The sequence below is a fragment of the Gymnoscopelus braueri genome, assembly GCF_963280865.1.
Source record: "Gymnoscopelus braueri genome assembly, chromosome: 7".
NCBI lineage: Eukaryota > Metazoa > Chordata > Actinopteri > Myctophiformes > Myctophidae > Gymnoscopelus > Gymnoscopelus braueri.
The window spans coordinates 23893375-23910816 of NC_137608.1; the positions used below are offsets into that span (position 1 = coordinate 23893375).

The 17442-nt window shown below is 43.5% G+C and overlaps 1 protein-coding gene across 2 annotated transcripts in view; it reads left to right on the forward strand.

Annotated features, from left to right (window-relative positions):
* Positions 1–17442, forward strand: part of fbxl17 (F-box and leucine-rich repeat protein 17) — a 311779-nt gene that overhangs the window by 94247 nt on the left and 200090 nt on the right. For both annotated transcript variants that reach the window (XR_013933440.1, XM_080432836.1), the window contains exon 7: positions 13057–13164. Coding sequence is in view for 1 of the 2 variants with exons in the window: in XM_080432836.1 (XP_080288962.1) it covers positions 13057–13164 (108 nt within the window). In the remaining variant the exon portion in view is untranslated. The remainder of the gene's footprint in view (positions 1–13056; positions 13165–17442) is intronic.

The window sequence follows — 17442 nt, forward strand, 5'->3', positions numbered from 1 at the left end:
ATACTGTGCATGATAGACAATGGACGTTAAGGTGCTTAGAGGAAAAGGAGCACAATAAAAAAAGACCCAAAAAAAGTCAGTGCGTTATACAAGGGATTAAGGTGCAAAAGGTCAGTGCGTGTCCACCTAGAGTGGACTGACCCTAGTATAATCCGCATGTAGCTCCATGAGGGAGTGCAACAAAAAGTCATTTGTACCTGGTGTAGTCCACAGGTGTGTCCGAGGGGGGGCTAAAGTCCAAGTCATTGTCCCTGGTATAATCCACAGGTGTGTTCAGGAAGAGCCAGAAAAGTCTGCGCCGCCTGCTGTCAGGCTGCTGAACTCATCCAGGCTTATGCCTCATTCAGCATTCTGACAGCAGCTGGATTGAAACTACACCAAAATCTGGTGGTGGAACTCTTGATACTGCGGTAGAGCCCCTTGCCCGGTCGCGGTCGTTGTAGGGGGTTGAACAGTCTGTGACTTGGGTGGTGCTTGTCCTTGATGATGCGCTTGGCTTTGACCACGCACCGCTTTTTGTATTCTGCAGCTAATACGAGGACTCTATGGTAGTGTGGTGCCCAACCTGTCGCCCGCAGGTGGAGAGATAAAAAAATAACTTTCGGGTAGTCCCATTGATGGTTGTTGACTGCCACACCTACCATTGAGCTCGATGTATACTTCAGTGTATGGTGATACCGAAAACATTAGCATGCATTGCATCCGAGTGTTGTTGGCTTGTATATCTGTTTTCAGCGTGCGACACGTGCATGAATTAAGTATTAGGAGGTATTATTGGTCAATAAACAGGGAAGGTGGTGCTGCAAATATCAGATACAAGCTCACAACGCAGTGTGGATCATACCATTCATCATGTGATGGATCACAAATGTTGGTGGTGTAACTTTCTTTAATATGCTGAGATGAGGTACAGGCAAACGCAAAGTTACCGACGCGGAATATGAAGCGATACGTCGCCGATGCGTCCATCGCATGCGTCCTACTAATGAACTGCAAAATGAGCTTTGAAAAGTTCTTAGAAAGGTTATACAAACGTAGCATGTAAAACAAAACGTAGACCCAGCCAACGGTCGAGTCTAAACCTGTGTGACCCATAGAAAAGTGTTACCCAGGGGGGAGCCCCATAGACTCAGGACTGGAGACCTGCATGAATACAGGCTCGCCAACAACAACACATACTTTGTTGCAAGACGGTGTCGCGCACCTACAAGCTCACAACGCATCGCGTATACAAATATAATTTTCATAAGAATTAAGCTGTGGCGGCCCAATTTAAGATGGGGCAGTTCAGCACATTTAAATGCATATACTGTATAGTGGAAACACTGGTACTGTATATAAGAATATATCTTCTGAAAGCACAGAACAGTTAACCTCAAAATATTGTCACATTATTTGTCAACATCACCGAGCCCTATACTATATACACAGTACACAGGCACACATTTGCATACCCGCTGAGACGAAGACAATTGGTAAGTGAAACTCTTTAGGGATCTGAGGACACCAGCCGTTGCATAAATGACAGGCAATTTTCAGTTTGTGAGTGCAGTGGAGGGTGGAGTGACGAGATCAATCACTGTGGCGGTTGCCGGTCACCCATGTAGATTGTATCCCTCCCTGGCATCATCAGGGCTGATGGCATCGATAGGAGGAGGCAAGAGTGTTTGACAAGGTGTGTGTGTGTGTGTGTGTGTGTGTGTGTGTGTGTGTGTGTGTGGGTGGGGGAGAGAGCGAGGAGGAGAGAGAGCTTGCCTGTGTGTATAAGGAGATCGAGCACTGATAGATTTCAAACTGTGAAAAATGTGTGATATGCTTTCTTTAGCCAGGCCATAGAGTCATTGTTGCTTAACCAGGCAGTAGTCGCTGCATTGTTGTGCGAGTAAGAAGAGGATGGATTTTCCCATCATGCCATCAAAGATGTGGCCGCAGCTGGAGATAAAAGCGGAGCTATCGATCGTGAGAGCCTCATCTCTCAGAGATACTTGTCCCTGAGACTCGTCTTCAACTATAGACAGAATATCTTGAGCTTTTCTCCAAATGTATTTTGTTCCAGGGACCCCCAGAAGCAAAGATTTGAGTTAAATATTTGCACAAATAAATAGCAGATATACAAGCTCATAGCGCGGCACGAAGTGACACGCTATGAGCTTGTATATCTGTATTAATTAAAGTATAAATTAATGGTCAAAGTGGTTCAAATATAGCTATAATCTGAAATGACACGGATGCTTTCCTGGTTTTAATGGGTTAATGCATGAGTATACTGTATGTACATAACTAAACTCCCTCATACATTCCCAGACTTTGTGTTCTTGCAAGAGGTGAAGGTCCACAGTAAAACATCCTAAATCATGTTCTCCTTTTAGTTAACTATTCCTGTTACTAAATCAATACAAAACATATCTTTGAAATTCTGTGTGAAATCAATACAAAACAAATCTTTGAAATTCAGTGTGATCATTAATTCCTATTTGAGATGATGTTTTGCTAAACATTTCCCTTCAGGTAACTATTAGGGTTCGTTTACACTTAAGTGGAGAGATGCATTTTTTTAATAATGTTCCTCAATCATTTTCTATGGAAGAGGGCAGCATTCTGAAGCCAAGGATCATGGGGTTGGCTGCGGTGAGGAGAGCATCAAAAATTTGGCTCAACTTTATGCACAAAAGCTGGCATCCAATCAGCCACGTGGCAACCGTTTCTGCATTGAGTGACACACGACAGCACTTGAGTTTGACAGAAACGGACTCCGATATAACTATGGAAAGTACTGAATATTGATAACAAAGTTTTAACCTAGCAGTTGTAGATGTGACATTAATCAAGATTGAGCAACTTTCATGGCCTATTTCTTGCCTAAAGTTTATACATTGTCGACAGACAAGCTGCCATTGGAGCTCAGCACCACCAGAGACAAATACGCTTGTACGCTGCTAAAGGTCGATGTGGACACTTGTCAACACACCCACACAAGAGGACACCTTACACACATACGCACACACAGCATGCGCATACGCACACACACTCGCAGGTGCGTGCACACATACACACACGCGTGCATGCACACACTCAGACACACACACACACACACACACACATTAGCGCGCACACACACACCCCTCGCTCCCAGTGGTGACACTGTACGTGGTCCACACCTGGGTTCCTCTGAGCAGGGTTTGAGTCGGGGTCAGAGAGCAGCCTAATCTGTGAAGTGTAAAGAATAAACAGCTGTGACTTGTGACTCTGTTTCTTAAAGTTCACATAGTAAACAGACCAGGACTGTCACGCTGTCTGTTCACTTACACAGTAAAATCCTCAGTGATAATTTGACTCGGCCAAAATGGACTCTTCTTACGGGTCCATTCGGTTCCATTTGTACAGTGAGTGTAATACAGTGAGTGTAGTGTTTTACTCAGTGTTTTACTGGATATCATCTCCTCTGTATGTTATTTCATAGCCCAACAAGGCCTTTAACACATAGTGGAATTAGATTATGGCGTTTACACAACAGAACATTAGTAATTTTCTTTCAGAGCTGCCTTTTTTCCTACTTTTTAGAACTCTAACCCTAATGACATAACATTATTTTTAATAATCTAACATATGCTCCAAAGACTAATTAAAAAATAATAATTCTTCTTAAGCGTTTCAGAGAATGTAACTGGAATGAAACCGTACACTTCTTTGAAGCCCCAAGGATAGACGATGGAAACACGAACACGTTGCAGTAATCAGTATTAATCTGTGTGTCTGCAAATCCTCTCTTGGCTGGGCCCGGTGTTAATAAAGCTGGCTTAATTAGACTGATTGATTAGAGGGTGGCAATGCCTGAGCTCTCATCACAGATCCTCTCACTGTCAAGCCTCTAATAAGATCAGATTGACACACACACACACACACACACGCACACACGCACACACGCACACACACACAAAGTGCACACACACACAAAGTGCACACACACACACACACACACACACACACACACACACACACACACACACACACACACACACACATATAAAGTACACGCATACACAGATTGTTTGGCCTGTCATGCAAGCATCAGCGTGTGTTCTCTCTCTCTCTCTCTCTCTCTCTCTCTCTCCCCCCCCTTGTCTGTCATATCCATATTCAAACAGGATTTACGGGCATGAAAGAGGCAGCCAAGCTTGCCTAAGCAATACACTGAAGACTAGATTCTACATTATGTTAACATGAAAAGATTGCAAATCTCTGCACCCCCTCCCAGCCCCCTTCTCTCTCCTTCTCCTAGTTTCCCTGGTGTCTCACTCCAAGACGGGGCCGTTGTGTCCCCGTCTCATCGCGTCCTCGTAAATACGTTTTATCCTCTGCGTTTAGCCAAGAAAACAAAACAAAAAGGATAAACCTAGAAAAGTAGATCTCCGCCAGGCCCGCTCGCCTACCCAGGGCTGTGACAGAGGTGGGTTGCTGCCGCCAGGACACGAGGAAGCTGCGCGGGGGGGGAATAGAGTTTGTACGACAGGCGGTGCAACTGTTTGCATTTGTGGTGGCCCCTATGGGCAGAAGTGAAAGCGGTTTTGGAGGTGCACTCTATGTAGGCCCCTCAACATGTGATTCCAATTTGGGTGTGATTGGAGGTTGCGTTCATGATATATGGTGTTTTTGTAAGAAATATCCCACGCCTCATTTTGAAGGCAATTACAGGCTAACGATATGTAGTTTGAAAACCCTGTCTTACGGTCATTGTCACATGTCTCAGGAGACCGTTTAAGTGCCTAATTTGGAAAGAAATCACATAGATTTCAACATCATTGACAATTGTAGCATTTGTGGTGACCCAATCGGTGAAGGTGAAATCTCTTTTGGAGAGACTCCTCGATGTTTGAATAAAATTTTGGGCCTATGTGTCTCTGCCTTTAGAAGCCAATTTAAGGATGTGTACTGTATGTGCGCTAATATCTACAGTATGCCCACGCAGTAAAGTCCTCAGTGTTCATTTATCCATTTGTAACTCTTGAGAGTCTACAAATGGTTCCACTTGGTACACTCTCAAAGTTAAATTAAGACTCAGGTTTTCACGGTGTGTCTTTTATGTCCGTATGCGAGTATAGGGGTAAATGTACCACTGTGTTGCTTTGTGTTTCCGCTGACCTGCGTGCGAGTTAGCTTTACCACTGTACATGTTTGAGTAACAGGACTACATAACGCTCCTCTGATCGATATCCATCTAACCGAATCACCCCCGTGCATTTAGGGAAGTGCTTTGGTGCCTGCTTTGATGTGCAATAAGCAAGACACCGTGGATTGTAAAGAGACTCCACCTCCCCTGTACTTAAACTTTATGACTTATTGTTTCCACATCGCCTTCTATCTCTGCAGGCATTGGATATCGCGGTGGATAGATGTTGATTTCTTCCTTTTTTTTCTCCTTCTTCTTCCTGCCAGATCACCAGTCCTACACATCAATACTAACAGCCCATCTGAGGTCTTTAACCCATTAAGACCTGGAACGCATCTGTATCATTTTTTGTTTTGAGCAAAAAAAAGCATTATTTTACACTTTGGCTATGCAAAAATAGCAGATATACAAGCTCATAGCGCGGCACCGAGTGCCGCGCTATGAGCTTGTATATCTGCTATTTTCGAAAAATCTGGAAAAAGTGTGCAAATTTTTGAATATATATTCTTTTAAAGCGAACATTTTTAACTCAAATCTCGGGGGTCCCTGGAACAAAATGTTTTGAGATGGGGGTCCGCGGCCAAATTCATATCATTTTGGGGGTCCTTGACATGTGGTTTGATCACCACTGATATAGAAACATACGTTTTTTTCAGAATACTGTTGGGATTTAGAAGACATTTGTAGAATCGGCTTCAGGTCTTCATGGGTTAAATAGAGAGAGAGGGCCTGTGTGGATGGATGGATGGATGGATGGATGGATGGATGTGCGTGCGTGCGTATTGCCCACGTGCGTGTCTAGGGGCTTTGATGAGCCGTGGTCGTGGGCAGTATCACTCCTCAGAGAGAGTTTATGGAGGAGGAAATGATTACCTGGGAAAACAGAACTCTGATGAAAATCATCCCACTTCGTGCCGCAGGTCTGAGCCTTGAGGCGCGACCGACCCCTCTTTATGGGTGTTATCGGAAATCTGTACGGTGGCTCTCGGCCCTCCAATGAACGATATATATGTTGTAAAGATGTACTGTATCAGGATTCTTTATTTCTTTTTCCTTTTTATGTAGGATTTCCAACGCCAGCGTCGGTATTTAACTGCCAAATATATCGCAGTGAACCAAAAAGTTGTGTATGAAGTTCTGTCGCATGGGTGGTTTTTGGCTCCAAATCGGAGAGCTTGTGTGTCTGTGTAAGGCAGATCTCTGTGTGTGTGTGTGTGTGTGTGTGTGTGTGTGTGTGTGTGTGTGTGTGTGTGTGTGTGTGTGTGTATCCATCCTGGTGTCTTGATAAATGACCCTGTGCCTGCCCCCCACACACTTCCTGCCATCTCTCTCTCTGATGAAGCACTAAGGACCACAACCAGCCCACCCACCTGTGAGTGTGTGTGTGTGTGTGTGTGTGTGTGTGTGTGTACGTCTGTGCTTGTGCGTGCGCGATGCATACTTATGCGTGTGTGTTTTCGTGTGTGTGTGTGTGTGCAATGTGTATGTTGGAGTGTGACAAATGAGAATGCGGGGCGGAAGGGAGAGATGTTGAGAACAGAATTACTGATGATCTCCCCTTCTGCTTTGTTTGTGTTGTTGAGGGAAGGCCTGTTGGTTTTGGGGAGTGGGAGTGATGTCAGACATTATGAGGAGGGAGGGGCGAGGGGAGGCCAGATGGGATGGGATGGGAAAGCCACCTATCTCTAGCCACAGCTCTCGGACACATTTGCACGGCGGTTCTGCCTCTCCCTTCTCCAGCCCTTTTGCAAGCGCTTGCATTTGACGGAGGGCTCACTTGAAATGCATCATGCTTTTGTGGATGTGATGTATATAATATATCTATATCTATATGCTGTATAGATATAGATGCACCGTTTTTAAGCTGCCCTCTTTGGAATAGAACCCTGCCCCCCGTGTGCTGCCCCAGCATTTTGCGAGGATCGAACTGTCGAACAGACAGACATGACTCCATGCCCCATAGACCATCATACAACGGCCCGTTTTACTGCCTCAGCACTTACTCAACATCTCTCTCAAAGATGTTTAAAACACACGCACACACACACACACACACAAACTAGTGATATGACTCCAGTATTTCTTACCCTTCTCCTCTCCTCCTCTCCCCTCATCTCCTCTCCTACCCCGAGGTCATTAAACTACAATCCCGCTCTAAAAAGGGCTTTAAGGCTTCTTCTCCACAGCCCCCTGCTACGGCTCTTTTCATCTTTTTAAATCAAACTCCATGAGAGGGCGAGGGTCGGGAGGATGGGGCGCAGAGGGGGGTGGCAGAGAGAGAGAGTGAGAGGTAGGAAAAAAAATGAAAAATTGAAATTTGGGACAGGTTTTCGTGAATGGAGACTTGAGTAACAAATCCATATGGTCTTACGCACACGTACGCACACGTACGCACACACACACACACACACACACACACACACAGACACATATATAAACACGCTTTGTTTATCTGACACGGTACATGCCCTCTTGCCCGCGCTCTACTCCGGCGGAATATTAGTTTTTCTTCCCTCTGTCTCTCATCTCACCTGCTGAGAGTTACTGTAGACCCGTAGCTGACTCCTTTCTCTGTTTCTCTTTGTGCCCCCCCCCACCCCTTCTCTCTCTCTTCATCTCATCTCATATACATCCCGTTCTGGATGGAGGTGGCCTCTCTGTGATTGGTTTACCTGGAATCCCAGACGATTGTGATTTAGGAATCATGTCTGTGTATTGTAGTTGTTTTTAGGGGGGAATAAATATGCTGGTAGTCTTTCTGAAAATGTTTTCCTTGGTGGGTTTCATAGCAGAGGTCATGTTTTTTTCAGGAGTTCCCTGAAAAATATATTTGAGATGGGGTACCTCCTTTTTTTGGGGGCAGGGGTTGGGGCTGGGGGGTGCTGCTGCTCCGGTGAGTTCCCTTCAGCTGCCAATTGTACTCAGACCCGTGTCCTTCTGGGGCCTTTTTAAAGTTTTCACTTGGTCCCTTGGACAAAAATAAAAACACAGCAACCTCCCTCTTCTCTCGTTGTGTCTGTCTACCTGGTCCTGCTGAACAGCTCATATGTATTCATGTGTCCACACGGGAGCGAGCGCTGGTTCACATTGACCTTGGAGTGTTGGCTCACATTGACCTTGGAGGGTTTTTTTCAGACTGTAGTGAGTGGAGATGCTGAGCCGCTATACCCAGACAGTTTATTTTTTTCACGGCTGCAATTTTTGGTGCAAACTTTAAACCACTTCCAATTGGCTCACTCTGAGAAATATAAAATCCACTGTTAACTTTGGAAAACTGTAAACGGTGCGCACGCACGCACGCACGCACGCACGCACGCACGCACGCACGCACGCACGCACGCACGCACGCACGCACGCACGCACGCACGCACGCACGCACGCACGCACGCACGCACGCACGCACGCACGCACTCACACACACACACACACACACACACACACACACACACACACACACACACACACACACACACACACACACACACACACACACACACACACACACACACACACACACACACACACACACACACACACACACACACACAGAGGTTATTGTTTACTTCTACACCCCAAAACTGTAGAGCAGACGCTCCGAGAAGGAGCTCCCATTTTACATTTAGTTAAATGAAATAAAAAGAAGGTCAAAATCCTGCACGCAGCTTTTTTGCTTGCCACACGATAATAAATAAAAAATGCTACAACTGTGTTTATTCTCGCTCAAGTGTTTTATTCCCGGTTCATTCTTATGCCAGATCATTGATCAGTAGCAATGGGGGGATTCTCTCTCTCTCTCTCTCTCTCTCTCTCTCTTCTCTCTTCTCCCTTCTCTCTTTCCTCTATCTCTGCCATCTCCTTTTTGAACAATACACCATGCCATGGGTATGGCGTGCCCTTTAGTGTTCGACACCTCAGTGTTAATGAATCATTCAAGTACTGTACTCGCCGATGACATGATAATGACACATTATAGACAATGACCGCAATTACAAATGACGTTCTACCCCGTTGCCCTGTACCGTATGACCTGTTGAAAGATAAATGGGCCCCTCCTGTTCTCCTCGATAGGTCTCCCTGGGTTCTCCGTCTTCGTCTGACTCAACATGATAACCTTTAAGGTAGCCCTCAGGAGAGAGCTAAAGGGGGACGGGGGGAGAGAGAGAGGAGGAGGAGGTGTCTTAACCCATTCAGACCGGGAACGCATCCGTGTCATTTTTAGATTTCTTTGGCGGTGCCGTGCGATGAGCTTGTAGAATGTAGATCTGCTTTTTTTTTTTTATCGTGGAAAATGTGTGCAAATCTTTGAATATATATATTTTTAAAGCGAAATTTTTTTACTCAAATCTTTGCTTCTGGGGATTCCTGGAACAAAATATTTTGAGATGGGGGTCGGCGGCCAAATGCATATAATTTTGGGTGGTCCTTGACATGAAAAAGTTTTGAGAGCCACTGATATTATAGCAACATAATATTTTTTTTTTTAGGGATTTAGACATTTGTAGAATCCCCCAGAAGCAAAGATTTGAGTTAAAAACATGCGCTTCAAAAATATATATATTCAAAGATTTGCGCACATTTTCTTTTTTTTTCAAAAATAGCAGATATACAAGCTCATAGCATGGCACCGAGTGCCGTGCTATGACTATGAGCTTGTAGATCTGCTATTTTTGAAGAAAAAAAAAAAATATATCCCAACAAACTCTAAAATGACACAGATGCGTTCCCGGTCTTAATGGGTTAATGCTCTGCGTGTAGGAGAGTAAGGAGGTGATTGAGGGACAGGTCAGGGGGTCCAGATCCCACTGTAATGAGCTAGATTTATATAACCACCAACTTAATCACACCAAGGACTCCCACCTGATTTATGGACATGGACACTGTGTCTTGTTTTCATTCACTCTTGAATATTTGGAGTGAAGTGTTCCCCATCCAGAGTAATTAGTTAAGTCCTCTGTGTTCATTTACATCTGAAGGGTGAAGAAATGTATGTTTGATACTGCATAAATGAGCACTGAGAATTGTACAGTGTGCTTCTGTTTTGTTGTATTTTGTTATTTTTTTTAATACGATTTCAACATTGAATAGCTGCTGTTTAGGATAAAATCACATTGTAAAGCGCTTTAATCCAACGTGCTTTACAATGTGCATTACATTCACCCATTCACACACCAATGGGGGGGGCGCAGCCAGAGGCTATGGCTATTTGTGGGTCCTTAGCATGGGAACGTTTGGGACCCCCTGCGGTTGGCAACTAGGAATCTCAGGGGTGATTGATTTCAGGTTTCCCTCGTGACTTTTCATTTTTCATGTCCTATTAAGCCATGAGGTTAAAGTCACTTAACTTCCCTCATCAAGACGACGAGGAGCCCGTGAAATTAACAAAAGAAAATGGAGAACAAGACAAACAGAGCAGACCACATTTGTTGGCTCACAGAGAATAAGGGTCGACTGTTCTTCAGTGAGATTTGAACTGTTGAATTGACTGTTTACTCTCTCTGACACACGAGCCTGCCGCTTGGACTGATGACAATATATTTGATGTTGTCTTAACCGTTTTAGCTGCTGTTGACAGCGCTCTGACTGAGTTGCTATGAACACAAACCCTAGGGAAAATCATGTAAGTCAACAACATGACGGTGCAACTCTTGATGCAGTAAAAGAAAGTGCTGGACAAAATATGGGACAGTTCTTTGGAAAGTATCCCTCACTTCTCTCAGAGTCTAAGATTAAGGACTATAATATGAAGGCTGTAGCTGAATGCTACAACGTAGTTAGTTAACATAGCACCTTAATAGAGCTTACTGTACATCCAAGTCTTTGTTCAACAATAAACATCTTTTTGTGTGTGTGATGACCAAAAACCTGTTTGACATGTATTGACAGTTGACACTATATTTTACAGTATAGACTACTGTATGTAGATGTACGTCAGTAGATTTGAAAGTCCATCAATGTATGATGCTATTTGTTCACTTTGTACATCAGTCAGACCCTATGCTTGTAACACTAGTCTTTAATCATCTTACCTGTGTTATTTATGACTCCTCTCGTCAGACATCAAAGCAACAGCACGTTTTATTACTCACTATCCTAAAGCCATCTCAGCTGGCTTCCTGGGCTTCACTCAAATCATTCACAGTGGCTACGAGACTTCTATATAACAGTGTGTTTATTCTTTATATTTGCAGTCTAATTAGGGACCTATGGCTTTATCATTTTTTAACACACTTTCAGTTTTTTATTGAGCTAATTAGAAAGAGTGTGTGTGTGTGTGTTCAAACTGTCTTCAAAGCCTTCTCAAAAACCCTTCACAAGAGTATGTGAAAGTACACATACTGTGTATGGATACAGGCTCGGGCTCGCCAATGCTTTTTGGGGATTTTCAACATTGGATGTTGAAGTTTCTATCCTCCATCCTCTCCACTCTTTGATGTTTGTTTTCCTTTGTTTCCCCAGTTAATCATCCAATTGAGTCAATTCTCCTTCCCCGTTTCCCCCTTTTCCCATCCTCTCCTCCCTCTGTAATCTCATCCCCATTGTCTGTGTGATTGATGGCCGATGAAGCGCTCGAGGCGACGCTCGAGCAGGCCCGGCGAAGAGGAACAATCTCCCTTCCGGAAAGTTGTCAGCGTGTTTAGTGAGGTGTTTTGAGTGATGTGGCAAGGGAAGCGCTGTGAACTATTGATATCCATATCGATGGATACATACAAGCGGAGGCCGGTGGAAAAGTTTGTTTCCCTACTGATCTCTGATTCTTAACCCATTAAGACCTGAGGCGATTCTTTAAAAAAATCTAAATCCTAACAGTTTTTTGAAAAAAATATGAAAAATATTTTTTCACGATTTTTCAAAAATAGCAGATCTACAAGCTCGTAGTGCGGCACTCGGTGCCGCGCTATGAGCTTGTATATCTGCTATTTTTGAATAGCCAATGAAATCTAAAGTGACACAGATGCGTTCCAGGTATTAATGGGTTAATAGGCTGGGTGAGAGACTGGGTGGGGGCGCAGCCCATCCATCATCATTCCATCTCATTGGCATGTCCACGACCACTCGGTCCGTCTTTCTCCAGCCCGTCTTCTCCACCCTGTCGCTGTCTGTCTCTCTGTCCATCTTCATTCTGTGTTTGGTTGCTGGGGTGTCCTGTCTGTCTCTCTCTCTGATATTTTGCCAAACAGAGCCGTGTCGAGAGTTTGTGCTTCACAAGATATCGTTTGAAAATAACATTACTATGCGTTTCTAGTCGGTCCCAGCATCCCTGTCAAACTTTGTGTGCTTTGAAGTAGTTTGTATAGTTAATTGTTGTAAACGAGAGTGAATACCAACAGAAGCATATTGGGGGATTTTGGCTAATCTTTGGGGAGCGCTACCCACATGTTTAGCTGTGTTCCTCATTCCACGATCCTTACAATCCAAATTGGTATTATTGAAGGGGAGGAATAATCGACTGAAGTTAAGTTCACAAACTTTTTTGAAGGCGTTTACTTCATGACCCTGATTAATGGTTACTAGTGGTTGATTGACTAGATTATAATGTGTTTACTGTATAAATGAACACCCACCAGGACTGCATTTGTAGCAGTGAAACTGCTACAGGAACCCACTATAGACAAATGCAGGTAAATGTAGTCTTTGGCAAGTAAATTAGAGACCACACTCCATTCTGGCCGGTGGCAAAAAACTAATTTCATACATGCGCTGACAATCTACTCGATATGCTACTTGTGTCGTGCCTCTTTGACAAAACTCTGCACTTTTTGATCGATACAAAGCGAATTATTCACTCGTATCATACAATCGCTAAACACCTTTTAACTCAGTTAAAATGTGTCGGTTTTTAACTGTGTTATTTTTGTTTTTTGCTAACCGGTCCTCTTCCTCTCTCACAGGTGACTGATAAGTCTGTGCGAGCCGTGGCGGAGCACTGTCCAGAGCTGCAGTTTGTGGGCTTCATGGGATGCCCCGTGACATCGCAGGGGGTCATCCATCTCACCGGGGTAAGAGTGACTCAACTCATCATGGCTGACATTTAGCGTTAATGTGCCTGTAAATATATCCTCCATGTTTCCGGAGCAGTTAACTCTTTAAGACCGGGAACGCATCTGTGTGTCATTTTTAGGTTTCGTTGGGCTATTCAAAAATAGCAGATATACAAGCTCATAGCGCGGCACCGAGTGCCGCGCTATGAGCTTGTAGATCTGCTATTTTTTGGAAAAATCATGAAAATGTGTGCAAATCTTTGAATATATATATTTTAAAGCAAACATTTGTGACTCAAATCTTTGCTTCTGGGGGATTCTACAAGTGTCTTCTAAATCCTACAGTTTTTTTTCTATATCAGTGGCTCTCAAACTTTTTCATGTCAAGGACCACCCAAATACATTATGTATTTGGCCGCGGACCCCCAATATTTTGTAATAGGGAATCCCAGAAGCAAAGATTTGAGTCAAAAAATGTCCTTTAAAATATATATATATTCAAATATTTATATTTATATCAAATTTTCACGATTCAAAAAAAAAATAGCAGATCTACAAGCTCATAGTGCGGCACTCGGTGCCGCGCTATGAGCTTGTATATCTGCTATTTTTCTAATAGCCAAAGAAATCTAAAAACGACACACAGATGCGTTCCCGGTCTTAATGGGTTAAAGGGGAGACTAACATGAGCTTCTCCTCGTTGACGACGACATTTCCAGTCCCTTTTTTTTCGGATAGCAGACACAGAAAGTTATTACGCACACATGTCTTTTTTTGGCACCAATTATTACCAGTGTAAATGTCAAGAGGAGGGGTTTGCATGACCTCGTTTTCTTTTATTTGTCTAATGCTGTTTCAGCTATAACGACGCGCAGCGTACTAGCGTTCCATCCTGTTGTTGCTGACGCGCAGTATTTCCACAGGGGGGGGGTAAAAAAAAAAGAAGACACTTTCTAAATGTAAACTCGAGGCCTCGCCGTGTATGTGTGGGGTTTTCTTTTTTTTTCTTCTCCTCCCTCATTTCTTTAGTTGGAGTGGAAGTTAGTGGGTGCTGTAACTTTTAAACCTCATGAAAGCCTAATGAGACGAATCCCTAATTCTACGAGGCTGTTCAGATGACACCCTGCTGTTGGGATAATACCATGTTTAATGAGCAGGGGTACAGTGGTTAAAGATGTACCGTACCCCCCCCCCCCCACACACACACACACACACTCAACACGGACAGACACATAGAGTACGTGCTGTGCACATCTGCCCACTCAAGCGCACGCTGAGGCATTCTCTCTCACACACACACACACACACACACACACACACACACACACACACACACACACACACACACACACACACACACACACACACACACACACAGACACACACACACACCGCCCCCTAATACACCCATTCGCACAGCCTTCATTTTACTGTGTTTGTGTGTGTGCATCCCTATATGTGTGCGGAACAGGTGTGTCTGTGAGCTGTATGCTTGTGTGCCGTTGTGTGTGTGTGTGTGTGCGTGTGTGTGTGTGCGTGTGACCCTTCTCCTCAGATGCAATTACAGTAGTGTTAATAGGACTGAGGAGCTGTGATGCGGCGGTGCATTATTAGATTAAACAGCAGATTAATTTGCGGCGGTGGTTTGGGCCCCTATCATCTCTGCAGCCGGTGTTGACCTTGGCCACGCCGTTGTAGACAGACCGTAATGAACCCAGCCAGTCATAACACCATTAGCATACCTGGGGCGGACACGCATAAACACACACACACACACACACACACACACACACACTCACACCTCATTATTATTTATTACAATATAACCACGGTAAAGTTTTGAAGAAGCGTTTAGATGCCTTAAATCATAAGTTCGCTATTCAGAGGCTCTGTCTGAGATAAACGTCCATGTGAATTCTTTGCGAACTTCAAAGGTTTGGGCCGAGGCACGATAATATTGTTTGTAAATAATAGAATATTCTGTTATTTTTCTGAGGGAAATCTATCAAAAGTAAAGAAAATAATCGTATCAAAAAGTGATACGATTTACATTCCATCAAAAATGCTATTTCAGTGCTATTGCACAAGGAAATATGCTTAAGTGGAAAAGATATGAATCTAAACTCTGTGGAGAGGCATTACCACAGAAAAACATTTGCACTGATTCCTCTGACGTCAGGGCTGTTTTGCGATTGGAAGGGCCCCCAAATAATTTCTTCAAAACCTAGAAAAATTTGTTTTCATTGTGAAACTGATAAATGACAACTTAATAAAATATCTGAATATCTGAGCTTGTAGATCTGCCATTTTCGGTGCTCGATGCGTTGTAAAAATACTTATAAATTAGGCATCACTCCATCATGTCTTTGTGTTCTCTCTCTCTCTCCCCCTCACTCTCTCTCTCTCTCTCTCTCTTTCTCTCTCTCTCTCTCATATAATATACTCCGCTCTCAATGGATAATTACTGTCAATCTATGACAGTAATTATCTCGTTTAGAAGTTGATTCCTCTCCCTTCATTCGCGCCTCGCATCGGTCCCCCTGCCCTCAGTCCCCATCCAGTGTCAACTGGAAAAATCGTGCTCTGCCGTTTAGTATCGTTGCATTTGTGATGACTCTGCGGACCCCCGCGCACCTCTCCTGTTCGATTATCACTATCCGCCCCATCCCTGCCCTCTCTCCTCTTCACTCTCCTTTGACAATCTTCTGACAATCTTCCTAACCACCCCACGCTATTGGAGCAAAAAAAAATCCATTACTCTTATTAACCCATTAAGAGCAGGAAGGCATCTGTCATTTTAGATTTTAACCACTTTAACCATTAAAAAATAGCAGATATACAAGCACAGAGTGCCGCGCTATGAGCTTGTAGATCTGCTATTGTTTGAAAAATTGTGAACATTTGTGCAAATCTTTGCTTCTGGGGATTCTACAAATGTCTTCTAAATCCTAACCGTTTTCTGAAAAAGTTATGTTGCTATAATCAGTGATTCTCAAACCTTTTCACGTCAAGGGCCCCCACAATTATATGTATTTGGCCGCGGACCCCCCATCTCAAAATAATGTTGTACCAGGGACCCCCCAGGAGCAAAGATTTGAGTTACAAATGTTCGCTTTAAAAAATATTTATTATATTCAAGATTTGCACACATTTTCAAGATTTTTCAAAAATAGCAGATATATAAGCTCGTAGCGCGGCACTCGGTGCCGCGCTACGAGCTTATATATCTGCTATTTTTGAATAGCCAAAGAAATCTAAAAAATTACACAGATTCTTTCCCGGTCTGAATGGGTTAACTTCTCTTTTCATAACGCTTGCTCACTCACATTTCAGATACCTTTTTTTTCTTTTTTTTTTTTCTTGTATCCTTTTTGTTTTTATCTCCTTCAAAATCATGTAGGAGGAAATCAATGTAAATGTTGTTTTTGATGAAGTGGGCTGCCAATCCAAGGTGTAGCTGAATTTGATGGAGACAGTCAGTCAGTGGTGTAAGACTGTGTTGGTGGTGAAACTACTGCAGTGCTCATGCATGGCTAATGGACCCTGCAGTGTTCCAGGTCCCACTGAGACCTATAGTGTTGAGACCTGCATGCATGCATGCATGCATGCGGCTCACCATGCATGCACATGTTTCACATGCTATATCACAGTCTGGTTATGTATTTAAACACTTTCAACCTGGCATACCTATTTTGGTCTTAGGTATGCCAGGTTGGTCTCATTTTCCAATGTTCCAATTCAACACATAGCCCCTCTTGTTTTTAAAGCAATTTCAGCTCAAACACTCAACGCAATTGAGCTTATAGATGGGCTATGTTAGCTATTTTTAAAATGGGTTTAAGTGGTTAATGTGGAACATTTCAAAATGTTCACAATGTATGTTTGTAGAGATTCTGAAAAGATTATACTCGATAATTGTAAAAGAAGATTTTTTTTTTATCAACTTCCTAAACCCAACTTCTTCTCAACCCTATTTGTCCCGCAACTCGTATAAACTTTGACAACTTAAAAACACTTTTGTTAACTTGTTTTTCGATTCAGAGTCACTTGAAACCAAGTGGGTCTCCAGCCGTTCGGCTTGTGTTGCGTGAGGGACTAACCTTTTACTGGTGTTTGGGTTACATATTGAACGTTTAAGTTTCCTCCTAGCCTGACACTATTAATGGTTTTATTGATGAGGCTGGTCACATCCCAGGGCCATGTAATGGATACAAAGTGTCTGGGGAGGAAAGCTCTGTGTGTGTCCCAATACTCTCAGTGGCACATTGCTCCCCCCTAGCTGCTCATTTGAGAGTG